The sequence below is a fragment of the Thyridium curvatum genome, assembly GCF_004353045.1.
Source record: "Thyridium curvatum strain D216 chromosome Unknown NODE_7_length_750237_cov_83.650653, whole genome shotgun sequence".
Classification (NCBI taxonomy): Eukaryota; Fungi; Ascomycota; class Sordariomycetes; order Thyridiales; family Thyridiaceae; genus Thyridium; species Thyridium curvatum.
The window spans coordinates 725,594-750,237 of NW_022156762.1; the positions used below are offsets into that span (position 1 = coordinate 725,594).

Here is a 24,644-nt window from a genome sequence, read left to right on the forward strand (position 1 = left end):
TGGGAGACCACTTGTACCCCTCGTTACATGGTATACATGGAAAGCCGGCCCTCCTTTTCAAAAATGCCCAAAGTAAAAAGGCCCCGTACCAGACGCACCGCAGATCAGTCTTGCGCATGTCTGACACGTGCTATTACTTTAAAGCATCCTTCGCTGGGCCCCGTTGCCCCGTTGCCCTTATGACACTATGGGAGGGCTTTTCTTTGGACGAACTCGTTGGTGGCCGTCCGTGGTCGAGGTGGGGTCAAGGCTGTCAACCAGGCTCGCATCGAGTCCGGTCGAGCAGGCCTTGACAGCTCCAGGCCGGCCGTGGCGAGAGTAGGTGTTGGATGAGCCAGAAACCCGGGAGATCATGCCGTGATCTGACAAGAATTTGAACATACGAGCCGATGATCAAATGAGCTCAGCAGTCAATGCAACGAAACAGATCAAGAGTCCTCCTCCTCAGCCATCAGGGGAAAAGAAACTTCGCCAAAAAAAATTACGTGTCTAGATTCAAAGGGTCTATAACACGACGAGAAAAAGAAGATCTCGAATTATATGTACAAGCAGAACAACAACTGGTAAGACGGAGAGCTACCAGTGTGACAAGGAGGCACTCTGTGAGCCAAGCTGTCAAGAGGGCCAGTCCAGGGCCAGACGGTGCCGTCTCTTCCATCTTGCTCATCTCCTCTCATCTTCTTTTCCTTCGCGCGCGCAAGGAGAATCGTGCCAGAAAATGGGTGCTATCCAAACGGAATGAAACGCCAGGCCAAATGCTTTGTGTGAAGAAAAGTCCAACGTCAGATCCTTTCGGACCCGGATTGGGGCTCTTCCATGATTCCAACAGACATTATGATACGGTTTTGTGTGTGTGTGTGAAAATGAGACAACCATATACAGGAGCTTTTCAGAGATAGCGGGCAGAAAAATAGGAGGACAGGTAGTTGCAGGCATTAGGGCGTGTCGGGTGGTCGTCATATGTTCTCGGTGAATCTCGAGCCTGAGCCTCGCGATCCGTCCTGCGATATATGTGTTCGTCCGAGTGGGTCGAGCGAGGCCGGGCCTCTCAGGCCCGGGGAGTTCCGGCCGGGGGAGTTCTGGGTCGGAGAATGTTCAAAGATCGGTCCTTGCTCCGTGACCGGCGTCCTGATCGGGCCCGGCTGCATGACAGGGATACCGCTCTCCGGGCGCATGGGAGAACCAAGCGCGAAACGAGGACTGCCGTCGCCGCCCCAGAATCCGTGAGAGTCGCGGTAGAAAGACTGCCCGCTGAGCACGCTCTCATGCGGGTCGCTGAAGCCGTCGCCTCCGTGCTGGAGGACCGAGGGTAGTTTTCTGCCAGATATCCGCGCGAAGCCTCTCTCACTCGAATCCGTTCCGCCGGCCGAGGTCGCCTGTGAGCTCCGCTTGTAGCCCGAGAGAGCAGCAAGAGTCGCCGGGATGGCGAACGGGAGACCCCGCTCAGCCATTGGAACGCTGCCGCTGCCGCTGCCGCTGCCGCTCCCACCTCCACCTCCTCCTCCTCCTCCTCCTCCTCCGCCACCACTCGCTTCTGCAAACGTGCCAAACGGCCCTCCAGGCCCACCAAGACTCCTCGAGGCAGGAGCGTCCCCGTCACCCAACAGGCGAACACCGTTCTGCCTCCTCTTCCACCGCATCAATAAAAGAGCCCCGAGGACAAGAAGGGCCAGGCCGGCAACGCCTCCTACTACTCCGCCGACAACCGTGCTGGTTGGCGTGGCTTGGGTAGAGCCCGAGCCCGAGCCTGCCGTAGAAGAAGCAGTGGCAGGTAGGGTCGGCTCCGCTGTCAAGGTAGGACCGCCGCCGAAAATGGTGAACGAACCATCGTCCGCCGTAGAGCTGCTCCTGGAAGAGCTAGAAGTGAACGAGTGAAAGAAAGGAGTGGACGAGGAAGACGTCGTCCGAGTCGAGTTGGCAAAGAGTGAATGTGACACTGACGTGCTGTTGTTAAAGTGTGGTATAAAAGAGCCTGGTTTCATGATTAGCATCCATGCCGTGAGTGCGGCTCAAGATAATCTGTGTAACATACTGGTGCTGGAATTGGTAGCAGCAGACAACGAAGGCAAGGCCGAAGAAGACGAATGAGAGGACGTCAGAGGAGGCGTAGCCTCTTGACTGGAAGGGCTGGAGCTTGTCGAGGCGGCGGTGCCATCGTGTGGGGGAGAAGAAGGCACAGGGACAGGAGTAGTGGGGAGGGCGCTGTCCGAAGGCTTCTCGATGGTGACGCCGGTCAACTGATCCACGACCTGGGTCTTGGGCGGGGAGTAGACGGTGCTGACATCGATGGTGGCGCCATTGCCATCGACGTACTGGACGACCGATACGGTCTGAACGACCTGGGTGACGACGGGGTGGTCCGGGTGAGCCAGGTCGGGGTACTCGCGGATTTCTATCTGCTCGTGGGTGGTAGTAGAAGGAGTGGCGGGCTCGCGGACATCACGAGGGTGGTGTACGTGATGCAGGCTGCGTCGTAGGTCATGTAAATGACGGTGGATGTGAGATCTGCGGGTCTGAAGGAGTGAAGACCCGCGAGCGTGGTTAGTCATCGCGCGTGGCGGAGTTGCGAAACGAACGTGGGAATGGGTGCTGTGTTTTTTGGGGGGAGGGGGCAAGGACTATCGTCGGAGGCTGCGCATCTGCGGCGGCGGCGATCCGTATTCGACGAGAACGAAGAAGACTAGGAGCAGAGACTGGCTAGCAGGCTTCTCTGTGGGCTGTGCGCTCGTATGGCAGGCAACTGCTGCTATGTGTTTAATCGGTCGGCGCAGTCCATGCTCGTCGGCCGGGTCGTCATTGCATGGTTCTCGTCCACGAGGTGTTGCCGATACGAAAATGAGTGAATGGCGATCGTGAAAGTCGAGTTGAGCCTTTAGGGGTGGCTTTCCGCGTGCGAAGTATCTCCTCCTTTTGAGGTTTTTCTCGGTCCCGCTAGCTTCCTCTTTCTCTTTGTCTGCTCTTGACGTCGGTCTGTCTCTGTCTGGCCCTCACTTCTCCTTCACCAACTCGTCGTCGTGGAAAGGGGACGAACAAGGGAAGCCGTGTGCATCGACGTGCCGTGCGGTTGTCAGCAGGTGGAGGAGGGAAAGGAGAGGAGAGGAGGAAGGGGAGCTTCCTGCGTCAGTCGGACGGGGTTCGGGGTGCCAATATTAAACGAAACAAAACGGCGGCCACAAGCAAACAGACAGACAGGGTCTCGACAAAGAATTAAAATTGCGAGTGTGCAGCGTTGGAGGCGATGGGTGGACAGACTTGGTCGTCATGGGTGTGTGTGGTGTTGGACGAGGGGGACACTTTTGGGGGGGGGAGTGTTTGCCTGGGGGCCCTTTTCCATTTGGGGTTTGGTTGGGAAGCGCAGAGCAAAAAGATCAGACCAAAATGCCTGCCAGTGCAGGGCCAGGACTCGCCATTCCACTCCGTTTTCTGACAAGGCCGTCCAGGCCGTCCCACGGCCCAATCTCGCTTGTGGAGTCGGCTGGCGGCGATGGTGCTAAGAACGGGCACCCGTATCGACCATTGCCCAATCACCACCGCCGGTTCCTGGCTGCTTGGCCGGGGTCCCTGCAGCCGGCCGCTGGTGATTGGACAGACGCACCGGACCTTGGATGGGGGCTCTTTCTGGCCTCTTGGCTTCTTGTACAGTGAGTGGAGCTTGAAGACGAGCGGAAGCGTTGTGAAAATGCAGGTGAACAGACCATTGATTTTTGCAAGTTCCCTTCCCGCCGAGATGGCGTAGATAGCGGGTGAATAGCGCCGTTTGGGGGTGCTCTGTGCGCTCCGAACCCTGGAACTTTGCTGTTCTTCAGCGAGCTAAAACAGCGTGTCATCGCCTAACGCACAAGAGGTGTCCAAAGCGTTCAACTCCACCAGCACAGCACCATCACCATCACCATCTGTAGTTAGGTTAGGTACGTAAACTCCATCATTGATGGCCCCCATGGCTCTACTTTTCCCGTTTGTGGCTCTTTTGGCTTGGTGGACTAGACCTGGCCAAGTCCAGCAGCATGTGCACTCTGGCTTCGGTCTAGCTCCCGAAAGCACAGAAGACAGAAGAGAGAAAACACCCCGAGTTCGTATTCAGGCACAGATTGTGCCAAAATGCCAAGCCGCGCCCCAAAATTAATAGCGCCCCCCTCCCCCCCCCAACACGGGCCACGCGAGAATCGCACCCTAAAATAACAAAGCAAAACCGGCCGCATGCTTCACGACTCTGTGTGGAATGACCTGCAGGCAGTGGTCGGCCACAAGGTCCAGCCATTCCATCGTCGTTTGCATGCAGAGGCACAATTATCGAAGCCTCGCATTTCAACGTGTGCTACCTACAGCACGGGAGCAGTGCAGTTGGCCTGGTGCGGCGGGCAACAGTCGACGTACGGGTGCGGGAGCGGATGCCCGCAGGTCCTTTAATGTCGTCCTCACTTCGGACCAGTCCATCGTGGCAGGGTCCGGCTTGCTTGCTGTTCTGCAGCCGACAAGGTAACCGTTGCTTCGCTCCACCACGAGTGCATGGTCTAGAGCGTGTCGAGCGTGTGTTTCCTCTGCTGGTGCACCACCCCTTGCATGCCTGGCTCAGGACAATCACTCAAGGGTCCCCGGGGCCATTTGGGGTGGACGCCACGCCACCGGAAGCGACATCGACAAGACGGGATGACGATAGATACCTGGTCGGCTCGCTGGGTAAACTTTGTCGTCTCGGTACATGCCTTAGTTCCCGATGCTTTACCTTGCCCAATTCTGTTACAATGATAGAGAACTTGTCTGCTTAGAATTCCCCAGTACCGATGCTGGGTTGCGGTAACATCCTGGGAATGACATCTCAACCTCTTTGTTCAGAACAAATCATGTGGTCATCCGGATGATTGGTTCCCCGTCAGAAACCTGACGAGCAAGGTTGTTTCCAAGTTTTTTCTCTCTTTTTTGCGGTTGTTCATTCACGCACTTGTTCGCCCGTCATCTCATCAACTCGGTCCTGTCCAGCAGAATCTGGGAATCCCGTTTCATGATTATCTCATAGGAAACAATAATGAGGCAATGACAACAGCAACCTGGCAGCGATACACGGCCACGTCACTGTCCTGGCGCAGGCGTGTACTGTTGGCCACGCTGTAATAGGTAGGCTCTTTTGACGTCCACACCTATTGTATTAGCGCCCCTGATTGCGGGGGAGCTCAACAGAATGAACGCAACTACATGCTAGAACCTCAATAATCTTGCCATCAGGGGCTTGCCATGGGAAGCTTCTTGTCACAATATGCAAACAGATGGGATTCCGATCATCAAATTCAAAACTCGCATTTCATGAATGCCTTTGATCTCAGCACTCACAGTGCCATGACCGCATCGCAATCTTGAAGCCCCTCTCTCTTCCTCCACACACAGACCAAACTGTGATATCAATAGACCCCCAGAACATTTGATCATTGATAACTCCCTGTGGACAAACCCCTTCGGAGACATCACCATGGGGAGGCTCTCGCCATCGTCGAGCCGCTCGTCGCTGCAGGTCCTCACCCCGACGGCCTACATGGAAGACGACGCGCCGGCGCACGCGCTCTGGCGCTCCCGCGACGACCCCCGCACCTCGTCGACGCAGTCCCTGGTCCCCTCCCTGGACGAGGCCGGCGCCGGCGCCGGCGCGAGGCGCACGCTCCTGGTCGTCTACGTCCACGGCTTCATGGGCAACGACAGCTCCTTCCGCTCGTTCCCGGCCCACGTGCACGGCTTCCTCCGGGCCGCGCTGGCCGAGACCCACGTCGTCCACTCCAAGATCTACCCGCGCTACAAGACGTACAAGGCCATCGAGGTCGCCCGCGACAACTTTGGCGACTGGCTCGCGCCCCACGAGCACGGCGACACGGACGTCGTCCTCGTCGGCCACTCGATGGGCGGCCTGCTCGCTGCCGAAGTGGTGTTGATGGTTCGTTGCAAAAACTCCTCTCTCTCTCTCAAGACACCATCACGCATGATTACTGATATACAAGGTCAGCCTCAAGAAGATCCGCAAGTGGACTACCCCTTTCAGCACCGCATCCTAGGCACGATATCGCTCGACTCGCCCTTCCTGGGCCTTCACCCGGGCATCATCGTCTCCGGCATCGCGAGCCTGTTCCGCAAGGCCCCAGAGCCAAAGCCAGATGTGGCGGGCGCCGCCTCCCAGGGCATGGACGGCCTGACCCTGAACCAGAACGTGTCCGGCTCGATCTCGCCAGACCCGTCGCTCTACAACGAGATGACCTCTCTCTCGGGCGTCCAGTCCCCGGCAAGCTCCAGCGTGCTGTCCCCCACCACCACCAACAACAACACCGCGACGTCGTCGTCGTCATCGTCGCAGGCGCAGGCGCAGAGCTCGTCGGACCCCTACTTCAACCCGGCCTTCTTCAACGACCGCCTGCTGCAGGACCGCGGCTGGTTCAGCAACATGGTCCACTTCGCCAAGAAGCACCAGCCCGAGGGCATCGTCAGCGCCGCCCGCCAGCACATCGTCAACCACCTCGAGTTCGGCGCCTGCCTGGCCGACTACGTCGGCATGAACCAGCGCTACACCCGCCTCCGCCGCCTCGAGGACGTGGACGACTTTGCTACCGCGGCGGCGGCGGGTAGCAGCGGCAGGAGGGCGGATGTTGCCCGCGTGCGCTTCGTCAACTACTACACGCTCTCGACGGGGCGGATCAAGAAGGACGACAAGGACAAGGGCAAGGACAAGAGCCGGAGCCGGAGCCCGTCCCCCAGCGGCGCCGGCAGCAGGCCCCGGGCGGGCACGCATCTGAAGCCGGCTGAACGGGCCTCGGTCGGAGGAGGAGGAGGAGGAGGAGCAGCAGGCTCGCCGTCTGCCTCGGCGCGCAGCTCGGTGGACGGCGGCGGCGGCGGCGGCGGCGGCGGCGGCGGGTCGGCCTCGCGGTCGTCGTCCACGCCGAGGATCTCTGTCGAGGACCACAGCGACGGCGCGCGGGTCCAGGTGCTGGAGACCATCTCGCCGGCCGCCGACGGCCACCCGCCCCCGTATTCCCAGACCGACCCCCTCCGCTCGGGCGGCGCGGAGGGCAATGCCAGCGCTACCCCTGCTGCGGCGGAAGTCACCGGAGGAGAAGAAGAGTCGCCCGCAGACCCCAAGCAACAACAAGATGCCACACCAGCCGACCCGGAGGAACCCACCACCAGCACCACACTCAGACTGGCACCGCCGCCATCGTCATCATCGCCATCCACGTCCGTACTGCTTCCCCCCATCCCGGACGCGCCGCCCCCGCCGCAGCTGCCGGACCTGGCCGGCATCGCCGACAAGGACGCCCGCAAGCAGGCCGAGAAGGAGAGCAGGCGGGTGCAAAAGGCGTACGACAAGGCCGTCAAGGACCGCGACAGGGCCCTCCGGGAGCGCGCGAAGCTGGTCGAGAAGCGGGAGAGGCGGGCGCACAAGGAGGCGGAGAAGCGCCTGAGGGAGGAGCAGAAGAGGCGCGACAAGGAGGACAAGGACAAGGACAAGGACAAGGACAAGGACAAGGACAAGGAGAGGAGGCAGAAGGCGGCGCGGCGGCAGCAGCATCAGGTTTCAGCGGCGGCGGCGGAGGAGGAGGAGGAGGAGGAGGAGGAGGAGGAGGAGGATAATACTGCCACGCCGTCTTCGGCGACGGGGTCGTCGTCGACGGCAGCGGTCGACCAGCCGCCCGAGGGCGAGAGCCACGCGGCTACGGCTACACCACCACCTGCAGGCGGCAAGCCCAAGGCCGAGGCCGAGAAGGAGAAGAAGAAGAAGCCCCCCAAGGAGCGCAAGTTCTGCACCCTGCCCGGCAAGCGCAACGGCGCCGCCGACGAGACCTGGGTCCCCATCTACATGGCCGACACGGACGAGGTCGGCGCCCACTGCGGCCTGTTCTTCCCCGGCCCGCAGTACGACAGGCTGGTCGGGGACGTGGGCAGCCGGATCGTCAGCTGGGTGCACGAGGATGCGAGCCGGAGGGCCATACTCGAGCTGGATTAAGTTCGTAAAAAGGGGAGGGGTGGGGGAATGAATGCATGCATGCATGGTGGCAAGCAAAAGGATGGACGAGATGTAACAAAATACCCCCCTTTTCTTTTTCTTCCTTCGTTCTTTCATGAACAAGTAATTACATAAACTTGTCATCATCGTGGTGGCCAACATGTCAGAGCAGAGGCCAGGCCAGGGCAACTGATTCAATGCATTTGTTTTTTATTCTGATTGTTCTGCATGCGAGCCTACTTGAACTTAACAGAGGCATCAAGCCCATCAAAAAGGGGGCCAACGAGAGAGCCAAAATGGCCAAAACACAGACCAATACGCAGATTCACCCACGGTCCAACTCTGTGCGGGTATTTGAAAAGGGGAAAAAGAAAAAAAAAGCAGTTGCATCTCTCTCTGTATCTTACTTTTTGAAGAGTGTCAATGTGAATACCCTCTCCCCTCATGCTCTTCCGAGTAATACGACCTGTATCATCAAAGGCAGAAAAAATAAATAATTTAAAAAAAAGACCGCCTGAAACGCCATGCTAATGTTTGTCAAAAATTTTGGTCGGAAGATGTATATATCTTGCCAACACAAACAGGGATGTTGTGCTGGCCCTGCAGAACCACCACTGACGCAACATCCAACAACGAGGCTTTCGCCTCAAAAGGTTGCGTGATCGGGCTCGTCGATACTCGTGTGTCCTCTCGGCTGCTGTGGCTGTGAGAAGCTGCCGCTGTTGATTGCTCGAATCGACGACGACAAGGTTCCTCGGGTATCACCCCCTGCCTATGTATAGAGAGTATCGAACGGAGCTATCCGGTGTCTGCTTCTGGTGGCGAACCCAGTCTCGGTTCACCAACCGCCCCGACCCCCCCGGGCACGGGCACGAGATTCGTCTGAAAACTCGGCGTCTTCCTAAGCCCCGACCATCCCTGGGCCATAGCTCTGCTGCCGTACTGGCGGAGTAGAGAACTGGGCAGGTCCAGTGTTCTGCGGCGTGTCAGTAAAGACTCGAGCAACATCAGACAGGCCAGTAAGCACCTTCTTCCTCCTCTTCTGGCCGGCGCCCTCGCCTTCGCCAGTAGAGTAGCCACTGTTTGCACCTCCGTCATCGTCAGGGAAGCCCTCTCCGTATCCCTCGAAACTGCTGTCTCCATAGCTCCGCTTCTTGATACTCCGACGAGGTCTGCCATCCTGGCCCAAGGGCAGTTGACCTTTGGGCCGCGGTACTCCAGCGCCGGAGAAGTGAGCAGGAGTGTTGGGCGCCGTTGGTCTCGCAGAAGACGACTGCTTGCTTGCGGCGGCGAGCTTTTCCGACGACAGGTCGCCCAGCACTGAACTGTCCCAGACGTCCTTCCTGATCGGACCCTTGGCCATCGTCATGGCCTTCCGCAGGCTGGCCTGTGTCTCCGCCGACAGGCCTAGCTCGATCTCTCTGCCCTTGACGTGGCGCATGTTCCATTCTTGCTCGGGCCAGTGAATCAGAGCCATGAAGCCATTCTCGTCGTTCAGCTCTCTCCTGACGGAATCGAAGTGGCCGTTGACACCGAGCTTCTTGATATGCCCCTTATACGTCTTCCGGATGGCGTTCTTCTCGCCGTTGGGAAGCGTGCGGGCTACTTCAGCGGCAATACCCGTCAGGTTGAAGACCTCGTAGAGGTCGTCAGAGACGTTGGGAAAGGTCGGCGTGAGCGCTAGCGGAAGACAAGGTTAATCTCAAACAGATCTAGAGAAAAGATATTGATTCCACGGGAATAAGGGGGTCACATGGGTCACATGGCGGAAAGAGCTTGCTAAAAAGCATTGTCCATTGTCGTCCTCAAGCGGGTGCGGGTGTGCCATGGAGAGAAGGGAGTCTTACGAGTTTGGCAAAGCAGGTATTTCTCACCGACATCCTGGTGGAGGTCTTTGATACCAAGTCTGCGATCCTCGATGTGGACTTTCTTCTGCTCTCGATCTCCGAGATCGTCAAGCGCGCGCTTGCGTTTTTGAGGCGAGTCGTCGCCCATGGTGACGTCGTGAGGGGTCTCGGCAGGGAGGGAGCTACCGTTGACGCTGTGTGCGGGCGTCGGCAAGGCTGTGGTGATTGAGGTCATTGAGCTGTTCATGCTTGAGAGAGGCTCCATGGTACTGGGAGACAATTGCGAGGGACTCTGTGGTGTCTGGGGGTGGAAGGACATGGTCGACTTTGTGGAGGCGGACGAGCCGAGGGATGAGAATGGAGCAATTTTCTCGAGCTGCGACCACGGGCCGGTCGGGCAAGGGAGGCGAGGGAAAAGTCGGTGATGGGGAGCGCGATGGGCGACTGTATCGCTTCAGTGAGATTCGGCGATGCAGCTGATGGCGGAGAGTCGGCGAAGTGAGGCTCGAGTGAGCGGTTTGTGGTGGCGAGAGTCGCGCGAAACCGCCGACGGCTATCGCTGTGCAGGCCCCGTTTCCCGCAACATGCACTCGTCCCCAACGCCTGCAGCGGTTGAAAATCGTGATACGGTGAAATAGAATAGCGAGCGAATGCGGCGGCGACAACGGCGATATGTGTCGAGTGTCGCGAGAGCGGTTGGCGTGCTGGCCGGTGGTGGGTGAGTTCGGGGTCGAACCGTGGTTTGGGTTTGAATGGGGGAGGAAATGAAATGGAGTGCTGGGTCAAGGCTCGATGATGATCAAGTGACAAAGAATGGGGAGCCACGGAGGACACACAGCAGAGCAGAGCAGAGCAGACAAAGCGGGCGGCGGGCGGCGGGCAAAGTCAGCGAACAAGCGAGTGACTGGAGCCAAGCCCCCAGCCAGCCAGCGGGTCAGTCTGATCCATGGATGGGAGGTGGATGACAGCCCTCCCTGAAGGCAGTGGGCTGCGGGCACGCACCACCACCACCCGCCTTTCCGCCTAACAGACACCAGTCACACAACGCAGCGCCGCGCAGAGCAGCGCAGCACCGCACATCAGCACTCCCTTCGATCGGATCCAATCCAATGGATTCTTCCCAGCACGGCGTTTTGTTTGTGCACTGTGTAAAGTATCCCCCCCCACACGCCCTCCTCCAGCTCTTCATCTTCACGGGTGCTTCAGCTTTAGCGTTCCCATTTCGTGTTCTGCCAATCGGAGCTCTCTTGCCAGCTTCTTCTTCTGCTTACGGCCGCTCAAGCTCGAGCCATCCTGAGCCTTGAGCCATGAGGCGGGTAGGGTCACAGAAATAATCCTGGTCTGGCGATGAGATGATGAGATAATAATTAGACACGGTGATTGACCTTTGAAGCATCCCAGTGCCGGTTCTGCTATCCCAAGTCCACACTGGGCCAAGATCTTAGTTAGGTACAGCCCAGTTTGCACAGTACGCGACTCTGCCGAAGGGACAGTGCCCCAGGCGCCACCCCACTGATCTTGATCCAACCTCGACTGGGCGGGCCAGAGTGCCAGGCGTGCCAGGCAACCGGTGCCACAGCCGAGCTTTGACTTGAGTGTGTGTCTAGATCAAAACATAACTACTTGTACAGCTGAGTACCGGGGCGTGGTATCACGAAGGCTACGAACGGCTTGTACATCGCATAGAGCTGCGGATCGACATTGACAGGCATGAACTGTCAACGGCTACTACTACTGCAGCAGCAGCCGTTCGAAGATTATTTGCTCCTTGCCTCGGATAATGGTGCACGCGAGTCCCTGCCAGATACTGGTGAGGCTTAAAAACCCTACCCGCAAGCTCAAAATAGCAAAACTGGACATAATGCAGGGTAGCTCGAACTTGGTCTTGAAAGCCTCCCGTTCTCTGCATCGTAATATCGACATGATTGGTACTTTCTTTGAGAAGCAGATAAATGAGCTAGCTGCGCCGTGATGGAAGCAGAACGCGCCCACCAGAAGACCAAATATCCGAACATCGCCAGCACCTCACACGCCACACAAAACAGTGTACCTATACAGCTTCTTCGAGTTTCCCCAGCCGCCATGCCAGCGATCTGCTCAAAAACCCCCTCGACGATTTATAGATGTAGGCATCGCTTTCCCCAAGACGGTATTGTTGCTTTTCCTCCTCCTTCTCCTTCTTCACCACACTCCAAGCCAGGGAGCGTTGGCAATGAAAGAAAAAAAAAGTTCTCTCCATCGAAAAAGTGCTTCCGATAAATGGGGAAAAAAAGGTGCCAAAAATTCCCTGCCAGGCCGAAGCCCGACAGGAGTGGTCATAGTATAGTTTTCAACTAGCAAAAACGCAAGCTCGGAATAATCCTCACTGCTTTGCGTCACGCCCGTGCACTAGGATGGAGAACCAAAAGGGGAAGAAAAATCCCAAAAGCTCGGGGGCCAGGCGGGATATTTATACCGGGCTCGGGTGGCCCATGCGAGCCTGCAAATCTGCTTTCTGCCGCCGGGCACCGCCCTGTCACTTTTGTGCCTGGTGAGGTGGGGCACACACTGGACGCACGTGCCTTCCGGGCCTCGATTGCGACTTCACTAACACGAACAATAGGCAGGCACAGCCCAAGCACAGGCAGGCGCATCCCATTGCTCGGAAAACAGTCACTCGGCCTCATTCAAGATGAGTCAAGATCAAAAATTGGGAGTATGAGGCCAACTTGTACAGCTGGATGAATCTACGTCATATCATAAGTTATCTGGTGAGGCTGATCCTCAGATAGTTTCACTTTTCGGGGCTGAAGTCACCCTGACACAGCTGTAGATCTGAGCTTCCAGGGAGAAGGAATCATTTACGTCCAAGAATCATGTGGCATATCATTAGAGTACCAACTAAAGCAGCACCAGTACCCGAAGCAACTTGGATCTAACTCATTTCCATCATGCTGCTGTTCCCCCTGTCGTCATCGTCAAGCACCGCCCGTCGCCTGCCACCACCACCACCACCACCACCACCACCAACCATCATCCGCTCCTTGCCTTTCCCCTTCGCCGCCGCCCCGTTGCTGGCAGCGTGCCTCCCTCCAGCGCCGCCGCCGCCGCCGCCTGCGATCCTCGCCCGCGCGACCTGCCGCTTCTGCAGCAGCTCCCTCTCAAAGCCCACCATCTCCGCCTCGACGGCGCCAGGCTCCTCCCCCGCGGCGCCGGGCTGCCCGACCCCGAGGTCCGCGTCGGCCGTCTCCTCGAGCGCCTTGTTCAGCAGCTCCGTCGCTATGGGATCCTGCGGGCTGATGGCGAGCGCCTCGTGCAGCACCCGGACCGCCTCGTCCGGCTCCCCCTGGTCGAGGTGGATGAGCCCCTTGGCGCAGAAGACGGCCGCGTCCTTCCCGCCCTGCCGCAGCACCTCGTCGAACTGCTTCAGCGCCTCCTTGAAGAAGCGCATGCGGCGGTACGCGTGCGCCAGGTTCGTCCGCGGCGCCAGCCAGGCCGTCGGGTCGCTGTCGATGTCGTCCGCCACCTCGAGCGCCTTGCGGAACATGAGCGCCGCCTCCTTCGGCCGGTCCTGGTGGTAGCACACGACCCCCATCTCGTTGAGCAGCAGCGGGTCTTCCTTGCATAACCCGTACGCCGTCTTGAGGAACTCTTCGGCCACCGTCATGTTGTTCATCGCGTGGTTCTGCATCCCCAGAAAGACTTGCGGCAAGTGCGTGCCCATGAAGAGCCGGGCTGCCGTCGAGTAGGCCGAGATGGCCTGGTCATGCTCGCCCTCTGCGGCAAAGGTATGCGCGAACCCTATCCACGCAGGTCCAAAGTGAGCGTCCATCATACTGGCCTTGCTAAAGTAGCGCCGCGCCTCTGCGACCTTGTCGATGGAAAAGTAGTAGATGCCCACGGCCAGCCACGTGCATGGCTCTTCTGGATGGTTGTCCGCCAAGTCGTGAGCGATAAGGAACAGAACGTTCTTTCGCCTCAATTCGTACAGACAAGCCAGGTGTAGAGGGTATATGCTAAAGTTGTACTTATCGTCGTCGAGAATAGAACTCGTGATGGCGAGCGCATCCTTGTATCTACACTGCGTGTATAACAAGTCTGCACGGGCCAGAAGAAGGTCTGGATTCGTGGCCAGGTTGTAGTGCGAGGCCAGGCATTCCGAGGCCGTGGTGAATGCCTCGGGGTTGCGGTATTTGGATAGTCGAGTGCTATAGAGCATCTTTGTGAAGTCCGCTGCCTCGGAGGACACGTCGGCGTCGCCTTCGATGGATATCGACTCAAAGTTCAGGGACTGCAAGAAGTCCCACTCCTCGTCCGGCGCCATCAACGAATTCTTGGTGAGCTGGTGAAACGCCTCGAAGCACTGCACGTCGATGCGCACAGCATCCTTGTAACAGTCCTTTGCCCGGTCAAAGGCATTCTGCTTGGCGTAACATATGCCTCGCAGATAGCACATGCCTGCCTCGTAGCGTCGGTTCGCGGCCTCCTCTGCCGCCGTCTCGTCCTGCACCGGAGTGCCTACCCTCTCTGCTGCAGATTTCGCAGCGCCATTCTTGCTGCGTTCGGCCGGCGCAGCTCGGCCGGAGGAGGAGGATGATGTGGTGTTGTTCTGTGTCTTGCGCTTGTTCGCTGCCGTCGGTATTAGGTGTATGGGGTTTCGCTCGCCGAGCACAGCGAGGGCTTCGTCGAAACGCGATTGCTTCACGAGGCAATGGGCACTCAGGTAGCGACAGGAAGGGTTGCGGGCAATCAGATCAGACTTGGACAGCAGCGACTGGGCACGAGTATAGTTGCCCGTCGCGAAGTGGACCTGTGCGAGCCAGAAGGCATCTTTGTCGTCGCCTGAAGAAAGGTTTATCGGGTCAGTTACGATGCATTCGTAGAAGATCATGTGGTCCTTGAGTCACCACCGCTTCATATGTAGATCCAGGGACATACCGGTCAAAGCGAGCAGTTTGTCGCCGATGAAGATGGCCGACTCGTATTGCGCCTTGTTCAAGGCATCCTGCCGCCAGTCCCGCAGGAATTTCTCCATGGCCGTGGACCGGGGCGCATTTGCATTGACCGGGAGTTAACCTGACTATTCTCTTTCAGAGCATTTTCGTGAGAGCATCAACCTGAGACCTAAGGTAGCTGGATCGACGATGAAGCCAGGAGGAGCCCTCCAGTGCTGCCGTTATCACGAGTAAGTAAAGATGGTGGTAGCGGTCGTTGTGGCGCGTCGCGTCTAATGGAAGACTGATGTCAACTGAATTCCAGAAATGGATGTGCCCCTCAACAGCAACAAGCGCCGGGCAGGCGTGCTGTAAGGCCTGGGCTAAGGACCCACTTACAGCAGCCCTTCGCTATTATAAAGCATCGACTGGCACAGGGATGGGCTTCGACTTTGAGAGGAAATAACGGCACAAGAGGAGAGTCATGCTTTCCATTTTACTGAATGTTCCTTGCTTTTGGTTGATCTCTTTTCGTTCTACCATGGCGAGAAATGACTTTTGAATTGTATGTTTACCAAAACGGCCCTCAATGCAATACCAATAACCATAAATACATTATGGTACTCCGTAGTATATACAGATCTAAAAATGTACAGTGAAAGGCACAGCTTCAGTGTGCGTGATGACGATAGCTGTTTACGGCAATTCGCAGCGCCCTCGGTCTAATGTTCTCGAGTGCTCGAATCAGCGTTTACAGCACCTTGTAACTTGCCTTGCCTCCAAGGAGGATAATCGTAAACACCCGCTCCCCATCCATCTTCCCTCTCACCTCCTCTCCAGCGTCGAGTGCAGCGTGTGCTGCCTCATAAGCGACACGCAAATCGTCGCCCCGACGGCGCAGCCCAGCGCGAGGAACCACACCCCGCGGAACGCGTCCATGAAGCTGGCGATGACCCCGTCGAACCACCCCGGCGGCAGCCGCCCGAGCTCGCCGAGGTCGTCCCGGACGCGGTTGATGACCTCCTCGGCGCCCGGCAGGTCGCCGAACCGGTCCCAGAGGCGGTCGCGCAGCAGGTTCTGGTAGACGGCGCCGGCGCAGGTGATGCCGACGGTGGCGCCGACAGACCGGAAGGCGTACGTGGCCGAGGTGATGACGGCCTGCTGGCTGTGGTCCACGGCGGCGATGCACGCGAGCAGCGTGACCGTCAGCATCATGCCGTACCCGCCGCCGATGAGGAAGAAGGTCAGGAAGGGCTTCCAGTCGGGCGAGTGGGCGTCGAGGGTGGCGGCGACGGCGGCGCCGGAGGCGAAGACGAGGAGGCCGAATATGCCGAGGCTGAGATATCGACCGGTGCGCTTCATCAGGATGCCGCTACCAACCGAAGTGATGGAGACGCCCAGCGAAGAAGCGAGGACCCGCAGACCGGCCGCGGTGGCGGAATGGCCCAAGACCTGCAGATAGAGCGGGATGTAGAAGAGCAGCATCATGGAGGCCATAGTACCCAGGAGGTTGGTGAAGCAGGCGGTGAGAACCGTGCGCTCGACTAGAAGCCTGACAGGAATGACGGGCTGCTTGCTGCCAGACTCCCACCAGACAAAGACCAGAAGGACGACGAACGACAGCGGCACGCTAGTAAGGACGAGCGGATGGGACCAGGAGACGACATTGCCGCCGGCGTTCAGCCCGAGCAGGAGCAGCACGAGAAAGGTGACGATCAGGAAGACTCCGCCAAAGTCGATGCGCGAGATGAGCGACTTGTTTGACACCTTGGGAGGCACCTTGACCAGGAAGAAGACCAGGATCGCCGAAATCACAACCGGAGGTACTTGGACGAGGAACGCAAGCCGCCAGCCCAGGGCAGAGTGGTCGTTGACGAGACCTCCGAAGACACCGCCCAGCATGGAGCCGGAGCCATAGGCAATGTTGCCGATGCCCTGGATGATTCCTCTCTTCCTCAAGGGAACCAAGTCCGAGGCCAAGAAGGTCGAGATGGACATCAGCCCGCCGCCGCCGATGCCAGCAACGACACGGCCGAGGATCATGACGCCGTCGCTCTGCGCCAGACCGCAGATAAGATTGCCGATAGCAAAGAAGACATTGCTGAACACAAGGCCGGGGCCGCGCCCAAAGATGTCGGTCAGGCGTCCGGAGATAGGCTGGCACGCCGCATTGGCAATGAGGTAGGCCGTGGCGAGCCAGGAGAGGAGGCTCAGAGACTGGAACTCGCTTGCGATGGGGGCCGAGAGGGTGGCGATGATGCTAGCGTCAACGGCGCCCAGGAACACGCCAAGGTAGGCAGTACCAAGGATTATGGTAAGCCGGGTCGTGGAAAGTTCCTCGGCCACCAACGTCTCCTCCTCGTCTTGACCGTCGCCGCCGTTGGCAACCGGAGCCGTTTTAGATTGTCCGTCTAAGAGCGGCGTCCTCTCGTCATGCACGGCTCCATTGGGCAGGTTGGCAGTGATATGAGGCTGCTCCTCGTCGCCCACGCGACCACTCGGCTCCATCCTGAATCCTTAGGGAAGGTTCCGCCGGAGTAGAAGGCGAAAGCACTTATCGGCTACACAGTCTGCGATAGGGCTCGCAGAGTCGAGCGCACCTCAATTTCGGAGCGTCGAGCGGATGGTTGAGAAGTCAGATTTCCGGGACGTTGGAAGGAAAAGAAAAATCTAGGAAGATCGGAGAATGCGGAGAGATAACAAAGTACCAAAGGTCTTAGAAATGAGGGAATGAGGGCCCGGCGATGTTCGGTAGCCCTTGTCCGACGAGTGCGCTAAGCCTAGGCCGAATCCAGTCTCCAGAATCGGCGTCCGCCCGACTCGATGCAATGCAAGTCGTCTATCGCAATATTCCCGTCAGCCAACTCAAGAACGCGTCGTAGTTGTGCGTTCCGTGGTGTCGAATTCTAGGGCTTGGCTTGATAATGTATGCTTCACCTTGCCAAAAGGAGTGGACGTGTGCTTGAGAGTCATGGACATTCCCGCAATGAGAAGAGTCATTCACCACACATTTGGCTTATCAGGTGCGGGATCGGCGATCGGCGTACATTTGCCGGTCGCGGGGCATGCCAGACCAAGTTGAGCGAGCATCCTTTCAATCTGTGGACTGCGAGGAGACTATTTTCGAAGAAGACAATATTGGGAGGTGGCAGCAAGAGTACAATGATTGAAGATGACGTCTTCAGGAAACAGCCATGTTCAGCCGGTTGGAAGAATGCCAAGTCTTCAATGATATCAAACCTACCTGGGACTGTTCCCCAGAGCCCCGAGCCAGCCAGCCCGTTGTCTTGGGTTCAGCGAATCCGGTAACTCAGTCACATCTCAATAATAACCAGATTCATTGGCTGTCTCCTTGGGGTCCTTCGAGACAACGTAGCGCACGGTTGGGTATCTCTCTCCATTCCATGAACTTTGAGGGAGACCTAGTCCAACCTTATTTCACTGTCGGGATTTGACTGGAATGCCTCTGGGTAGCAGCCCGGAGCTTGAGAGTTTTCGCCGGATTGAGGCTTAAAACGTCATGACAAGAGACGAAGGATGCCCTGGCCGGACTCTCCGCTTGTGGGGGGGATCCCAGTTGAGGCGATGCAGAATGTGTCCTTGTAGAGTCAACAACGTGGAGGACTTGCGCAGCATCTGGGTCGTCAGCAATTGCGAAACCATGTGGCGGGCCTGAGAACATTAGCAAAGAATGTGTTGTGAGATAGGTAGGTAGCATTGCCAAAGCCGGGATTTGAATTTAATAAGTATTCAAGTAAATACAAGTAGATCGATACAATGATACCCTTTCTGTTCGTTGGAAGCTTTCCGTTGGTGAGGAGAACAAAAATAGCACCGTCGTGGTTTGCCATCCGGTGGTGGTCCGGCAATCGAATCCGCCTTATCGAGGGTGCTAAGGGTCCCGGACATTCCCACTAGAGTTCAGCCGCTGCCAAAGCCAACGGTGCGATTGGGTGCCATGGAACCACCGCTTCCAGCGTGGCGCAGGGCTGCGGCCACTAGCATGAGCCCTGAGACGGCTCACTACCACGCGCGGCGACAGCTTTCGTAGGCCCGGCGTGGCTTTGCTCACCTTTGGGAGGCCCGGCGCCAAGGCTGGTAACGAAAGTACTTCATCCTGGACCAGCAGTGCAGGTTTCAGGTGGTTGAGTGAGCCGCTATGTTGCTCAGCAATGATAGGTGCGTATAGGTAATTGTTAGCATCGAGGTATCTGTTGATGGGCCTGGGTCGCCATGCTGACCCCTGCTCGCACCCGCCAAGACGTCCAAGAGAGCAATAAACACACAAGCCCGGACATCTTGCGCAATCTCTCAAAACCTCGACGGCCAGAAAACAAACACGTCTCCTTCCCGGCACGACCATTCACTCACCTGTCTGCTCTCCGCGGAGTTTCTCGCTTGCCACCGAAAACAAACTGCTCCAACGCACCTCCGAACCCCCCATTCGCCGCGGATACGTTGCTACCCTACGACGTCAGTAGTCCAGTACGGAGCAAGCGGCTAGGTCGTGATCCACACAGCCTGCCCAGCAACCCCCATTTTCTTCAAGGTCTCGAATCCATCATCGTCAACACAACTGTCGCCATCGTCCTCGACAGCAAAACAACAGCCAGAGCGCAGAGAAAGCAGTGCCCAAGATGTGGGACGAAATCGAGTTCAACCCCGAGCGCGTCCCCTTGACGAAGCTCATCCTCCATGTCTTGCAGTTTGTCATGAGCTTCGTGATCTGGTGTCTCGAGATCGCCGTCTTCAGAGGAGATGGCGCAAAGATTGACGGAAACAATGGCTGGACGTTCGCGGTGGTAAGTCGCTCTACGATGAATACCTGTTCCCCGCCACAAGAGGCTGCCGCTCCTCTCCGCAATCCGGGATCTGACATGTGCATCTTCCCAGTGCTTCCTCTCCATACCCGCCTGGATCTATCTCATCGGCGCCCCGCGCTTCCCGAGGACACGCAAGCTCGCCGAGCCGCACGCCATGATCATCGTCGACGCCGTCTTCACCTTCCTGTGGCTCTCGGCCTTTGCGACACAGGCCTCCTACAACACCAAGGACTCGTGCGGCAACCGCTGCAGCATCAGCAAGGCCATCGTGGGCCTGGGCGTCATGATCTTGTATGTCTCTCTCCCCTTGCCTCCGCTGAAAGTGTGCGTCTCTTGGGGCCCGCTCGGCTAACCGTTGGCGATTGTCCCCCGGCAGCCTGCTCTTCTGCGTGACGACCTTCTTGAGCATCTACACCCTCAAGTACTACCAGTTCAACGGCCACCTGCCCGGCTACGACCGCGGCGGCGCCAACAAGACGCAGAACATCGACCCGGACAAGGCCGCCTTCTCGATGGCGCCGCACGACGAGGAGGCCTACGCCCCCGTCAACATGAACGACCACGACAACGACGGCCACCACGCGCCGGCGCCTCACGACCCGCACGACCCGCACGCCTTCGACACGGGCTACGGCTACGGCGAGCCCACCCAGGACCCGTACTCGTCGATGGGCAGCCGCCGCCGCAACGACGACGACAACCCCTTCGACGACCGGAACAAGTACGCCGTCCCCGCCGCCGGCGAGGGCTACGGCGCCGGCTCCTCGAGCTACTCTGGCGCCGGCGCCGGCAGGCCGTACGCGAAGCCGGCCGTGTCCGAGTACGACGACGACCAGCCCGTGCAGTTCCCGGCGGGCAACTATGACCGCACTGTGCAACATTAAAACGGACGGACGAACGAGTGACGTGGTAGCTGGGGGGGAGTTGGGAGGTGGATGGGTGTAAGACGGAACGGATGGATGCAAATTTGCTTTGGACACTGCAACTATAGAAACACAGCCTTGGTAAACGGGTGCTCGGTCCCTTTTCCAAGCTACAGGAAGATAGACTTGAAAGGGGGCCTATTGGGATTATGGGCCACATGCTTTTCCTCCACGGCGTTGATAGGTCATCAGATACCATGTATATTCATGAACAAATTTCCTATATGCTCTTCCTCCTTTGACATGGGTTAGACGCTCAACCTGTTCGTGAAAAAAAGGCTGCTACCGTGCCTAGCCTTTTTACCGTAATTCACCGGCTCTTGTGCCTGTGAAATAAGACAAATATATAAATGTATATACACACCGTAAACGCCTGGGAATATGCTCAACTAAGAGGAAATGACAAACAAGCTTGTCTCACCACCCCCCACACCCCACACACCCTTAGTCCTTCCGCCACTTCTTGATCCTCTTGGCGATGTCGGCCGCCGTCTGCTGCATGGGGTTGAGCCTGCGGTCCCGCGCCATGGCCGCCACGTCGTCGCCGTGCCGGTCCACCAGCCGCTGCAGCCACTCGACCTCCCTCCCGCTCTGGTGCCGCGGCGTCCGGAGCACGGGCCTCCGGGCCTCCTTCTCCAGCTGCCGTATGACCTCGGGCCTGCCGCTCTCGTCTTCCTGCTCGTCCTCGCCCTCGCCCTCGCCCTCCTCGCGGTCGCTCAGCCCGCCCCACTCGTGCTCCTCCGCGCGGCGCTGCCTTCTGCCTGCTGCACCACCACCACCACCACCACCACCTTCCTCCATCTCCGAGTCCGAGTCCGAGTCCGAGTCCGAGTCCGAGTCGAGCTCGTTGAGCGGGTCGGCGAGCGGGTTCGGCGCCCGGCCGTCGAGCACGCGCACGATGCGGCCCCGGGCGTCGCGCTCGACGCGCACCTCGCGCACCGCGCCGCCGACGCTGCCCGACGTCGTCGGGTCGATGGTGAGCGGGTCCCGCTTCGGGCGCGCGGCGTGGGCGACGGCGCTGCCGTCCGGGGCGCGCGTGAGGATCGGGTCGCTGCCGCCGGCGACCTTTTGCAGGCGCGTGGCGAGGCCCAGGCGGCGGTAGTTTTGGGTGAGGGTCTCGTTCTTGTTCCTGTTTTTTGTATGTTGTATGGGGTTAGCGGGAGGGGGGGGGAAAAAAATCAGAACTGGCTCCCGTGTAGGGCGCAAATCGAGGATGAGGGAGGGAGGGAGGGGGAGAAGAGAAGTAGTGAGAAGAGGAAGAAGAAGAAGAAGAGGGAAAGAAGACGGACCAGTTCCTCGCGATGATGTCGTTGCCCAGAGGGTTGAGCTTCTTCTTGGACTTGTTGTGCGTCTGCACGGTCGCCCGGGACGACCGGTTCTTGCGCTTTTGCCTCACTGAGCGGCCCATTCTGGCTGTGTTGTGCTCTTCAATGGAGGGTGTGTCGCTGCTACAAGCCTCTCTCTATCTCTCTCTCTCTCTCTCTCTCTCTACGGTCGATTTGGAGATACACTCTACCGCCGCTTCCACACGATTTCTGAAATTTTTGAGTGGGGACCTGGTGCTGATAGCGATAAGATAATGTTGAAGCTCATTCCGGGCTTATCAGCACGTGGGGTACCAATGGGTCTCCAGTCCAGAGTCGGGAGGCCTTCCGAAGCTCCAGGCCGGCGATCCGTTCACCGGGCGAAACCCCCTCCCACACACCGGCCTCCAACACGAAGCCCTGTCTTGTGGATGTAATGTTGTGTTGTGTCGCTCGTTACATCCTCTTGATCATGATCATGAATCATCGATGTCAGCGCTTATCTCTATCTCCTTTTCAATCCTTATCCTTATCTAACCATCCCGGGCTTCCTCTTATCTCATCGAGATTTCCAACTAACATTCTCTCGCTCAGTCTACATCATCATCAGGAGACCTCGGGATGCCTCCCGTTGCGGCCCTCCAGCCCACCGCAAATCCTTGCATCTGCCGCCCGTCAACTGCAGTAGGGGGATCTTGGCTGTGGCGCAAAAAAAAAAAAAAAAAAAGAAAGGGTGGGAAGAAAACAAGCTCCCAAGTACAAGCTGTGTACATTACCTACCTACCTTACCCCTCCTCTCACACAGGTGCGTATCCCGTCTGCAGGTAGGACTGGGAGGTACCTTGGGTAGCAGCGTTCGGCCGACCTGAACCGGTGCAGAGCTTCTAGAAGCCTGCAAGTCGTTCCTGCAACATCGCGCAGGTGTGTGTGTGTGTGTGCGTTTGCGGCCGCACGCCAATCCGGCTGGTCCGCGATCCGCCCGCTTTCTTCCTGAGAGAAGAAGAAGAAAGCAATGTATTTCCATTTCTCTTGTCGTGGCTGTCCTATCGCATTCCATCCTCTCCCCCCCCCAGTCGACGAGGGAAGCTGTCACAAATGCACACACACAGACACCACCACAGGGCAGTTGAGGGAGTTGAGAGGGAACTCCACCGACGAAGAGATACTGCACTGCAACCCTCCGTGCAGCCAATAAGCCCGCAAGCTCGCCCACTTCGTCGACTTGCTCTACCTGTTGTTACTTGTATAGAATGTGTCTCCTCGCAACCCTCCCCCCTCCCCCGCAGCCATTGATAGCAAAGTGACAAGGGGAAGAGGGAGGGCAGCTTTCGCTTCCCCCCAACCAATGCCTCCCCCATGCTTCTCTCCATGCCGCTGTCCTGGCTTGCATTGCTGCCGGTGCGCACCCGGTGGCAGGCACATCTGCCTGTCCGACCTGCCACATTCCGTACCTGAGCCTTGCTTCTTTTGCCTTTGCGGGGCCGCCCAAAGGGGCCAGCCACACTCTATCTTTTGGCGTGCGTGGGCAGAAAGAAGCTCGCAACTTGGGGAGGAGAAGAAGGAAAGCATTGGAAAAGGAAATTCGACACTTGGACGCTTTTGGTTACCGAGAGGTGGTGGGAGGGAGGGAGGGAGGGAGGGAGGTGCATGCAGGCTTGAGAGATATGTGTAAGGTGCGTGTGTATGTGTGCTGTAGCCTGTGAGATGTATGTATGTATGTGAGTTGAGATTCGAAGGATGTGATAGTGATGATACAATCGCCTCTCGCTCACTCGCTCGCGGGGCAGCGCACAAGTCTTCCGGCCGGCCCTCTTCCCTCCACGGCCCCCTCCACCCCCCTGCCGACAGGAGCATCCTCCGATGGCTGGGTGGTGAGAAAGGAGGGGGGGGGGGGGGGCCGGTTTCTTCGAATCTACAAGTACCTCGAAGTTGATGTCAGCGCTTACCGGGGTGGCAACTGCGCGCTCGGGGTTTAGAGGATTGAGGGAAGAGGGAGAGAGAGAGTAAGCAGATCTGCGTCCAGAACCTGTCCGTCCGGACTGGACGGGCTGAAGAATAGGGCTAGATGATGTGCTGCCTCCAACCTCCACCCCCCCTTCCCCCTCACCGGGCGGGCGATGCAAGGCCCCGGAAGGGAGGTGTGCTTGCTCCCTGCCTTGGTTCCTGCGGCGTGGTGCAAGCGTTCGTCTCTCTGTGTATGTGTGTGTGTGTATGTGTGGTTGATAGATACTAGTGAACGTCACCCCCGAGACGAGAGATAGATAGGTACACCAAGGAGAAAGGAACGGCTTCCGTCGGCAGCTAAGGGGGCAGGCACTAGGAGGGATTGATGCCGCCGGCTCTTCCGTTGCGTTCGGCTCCGGACGTCTATTGACGGCTGTCTATGGCAATTTCAAGTCAAACCGCGCGGAATTGCTTCCACACGGTATTCAAGATGCTTGCTAGTAGCCGGGAAGTTTGGAACCATCATCAGTGGAATTGGGATGTGTGCACATGTTTATTCAATTGATGGGAATAGCTAGATCCTAGTAGATCCAACCATCAAAGAGTGCCTTTGCTCCAACACTCATCATGGCAATGCCTTGTTTCTGATTTCGCTCCGTCGACAACTCCCTCCAGAAATAATTGAGAAGAACTGCCCACCCAAATGAGAGAAAAACAGACAAAAACAAAGGACCACCTCCCTTGATAGGGATGAGATGTATGCTATACATGATTACAATGAGAACCCCATAACTCCATCATAGTTTCTTCGTGTACTCCATGACATGTAAAAAAAAAACACACCTTGCCACACTCTCTCAAGACAAGATGTGATGATCGTGGTTCGTAAGAGGGAAAGCCCCAACCCCAACCCAC

The 24,644-nt window shown here is 57.9% G+C and overlaps 7 protein-coding genes across 7 annotated transcripts; 2 read left to right on the forward strand and 5 right to left on the reverse strand.

The window, feature by feature from the left end:
* Positions 1-956: 956 nt before the first annotated feature.
* Positions 957-2,549, reverse strand: E0L32_001943 (uncharacterized protein; the record flags this gene model as incomplete). Its single annotated transcript, XM_031136078.1, has 2 exons — positions 957-1,972; positions 2,033-2,549. The coding sequence occupies 2 exons, from the start codon at positions 2,547-2,549 to the stop codon at positions 957-959; spliced, it is 1,533 nt and encodes a 510-aa protein (XP_030990079.1).
* Positions 2,550-5,461: 2,912 nt separating this feature from the next.
* Positions 5,462-7,975, forward strand: E0L32_001944 (uncharacterized protein; the record flags this gene model as incomplete). Its single annotated transcript, XM_031136079.1, has 1 exon — positions 5,462-7,975. The coding sequence occupies one exon, from the start codon at positions 5,462-5,464 to the stop codon at positions 7,973-7,975; it is 2,514 nt and encodes an 837-aa protein (XP_030990080.1).
* Positions 7,976-8,876: 901 nt separating this feature from the next.
* Positions 8,877-10,141, reverse strand: E0L32_001945 (uncharacterized protein; the record flags this gene model as incomplete). The annotated part of the gene is made up of 2 exons (XM_031136080.1): positions 8,877-9,655; positions 9,823-10,141. 2 exons carry the CDS (start codon positions 10,139-10,141, stop codon positions 8,877-8,879), a joined length of 1,098 nt encoding a protein of 365 aa, XP_030990081.1.
* Positions 10,142-12,736: 2,595 nt separating this feature from the next.
* Positions 12,737-14,836, reverse strand: E0L32_001946 (uncharacterized protein; the record flags this gene model as incomplete). Its single annotated transcript, XM_031136081.1, has 2 exons — positions 12,737-14,643; positions 14,740-14,836. 2 exons carry the CDS (start codon positions 14,834-14,836, stop codon positions 12,737-12,739), a joined length of 2,004 nt encoding a protein of 667 aa, XP_030990082.1.
* A 724-nt stretch (positions 14,837-15,560) lies between these two features.
* E0L32_001947 (uncharacterized protein) lies at positions 15,561-17,243 on the reverse strand (the record flags this gene model as incomplete). Its single annotated transcript, XM_031136082.1, has 1 exon — positions 15,561-17,243. The coding sequence occupies one exon, from the start codon at positions 17,241-17,243 to the stop codon at positions 15,561-15,563; it is 1,683 nt and encodes a 560-aa protein (XP_030990083.1).
* Positions 17,244-19,372: 2,129 nt separating this feature from the next.
* E0L32_001948 (uncharacterized protein) lies at positions 19,373-20,442 on the forward strand (the record flags this gene model as incomplete). Its single annotated transcript, XM_031136083.1, has 3 exons — positions 19,373-19,537; positions 19,629-19,849; positions 19,935-20,442. 3 exons carry the CDS (start codon positions 19,373-19,375, stop codon positions 20,440-20,442), a joined length of 894 nt encoding a protein of 297 aa, XP_030990084.1.
* A 483-nt stretch (positions 20,443-20,925) lies between these two features.
* E0L32_001949 (uncharacterized protein) lies at positions 20,926-21,889 on the reverse strand (the record flags this gene model as incomplete). The annotated part of the gene is made up of 2 exons (XM_031136084.1): positions 20,926-21,610; positions 21,771-21,889. The coding sequence occupies 2 exons, from the start codon at positions 21,887-21,889 to the stop codon at positions 20,926-20,928; spliced, it is 804 nt and encodes a 267-aa protein (XP_030990085.1).
* Between the last annotated feature and the right edge of the window lie 2,755 nt (positions 21,890-24,644).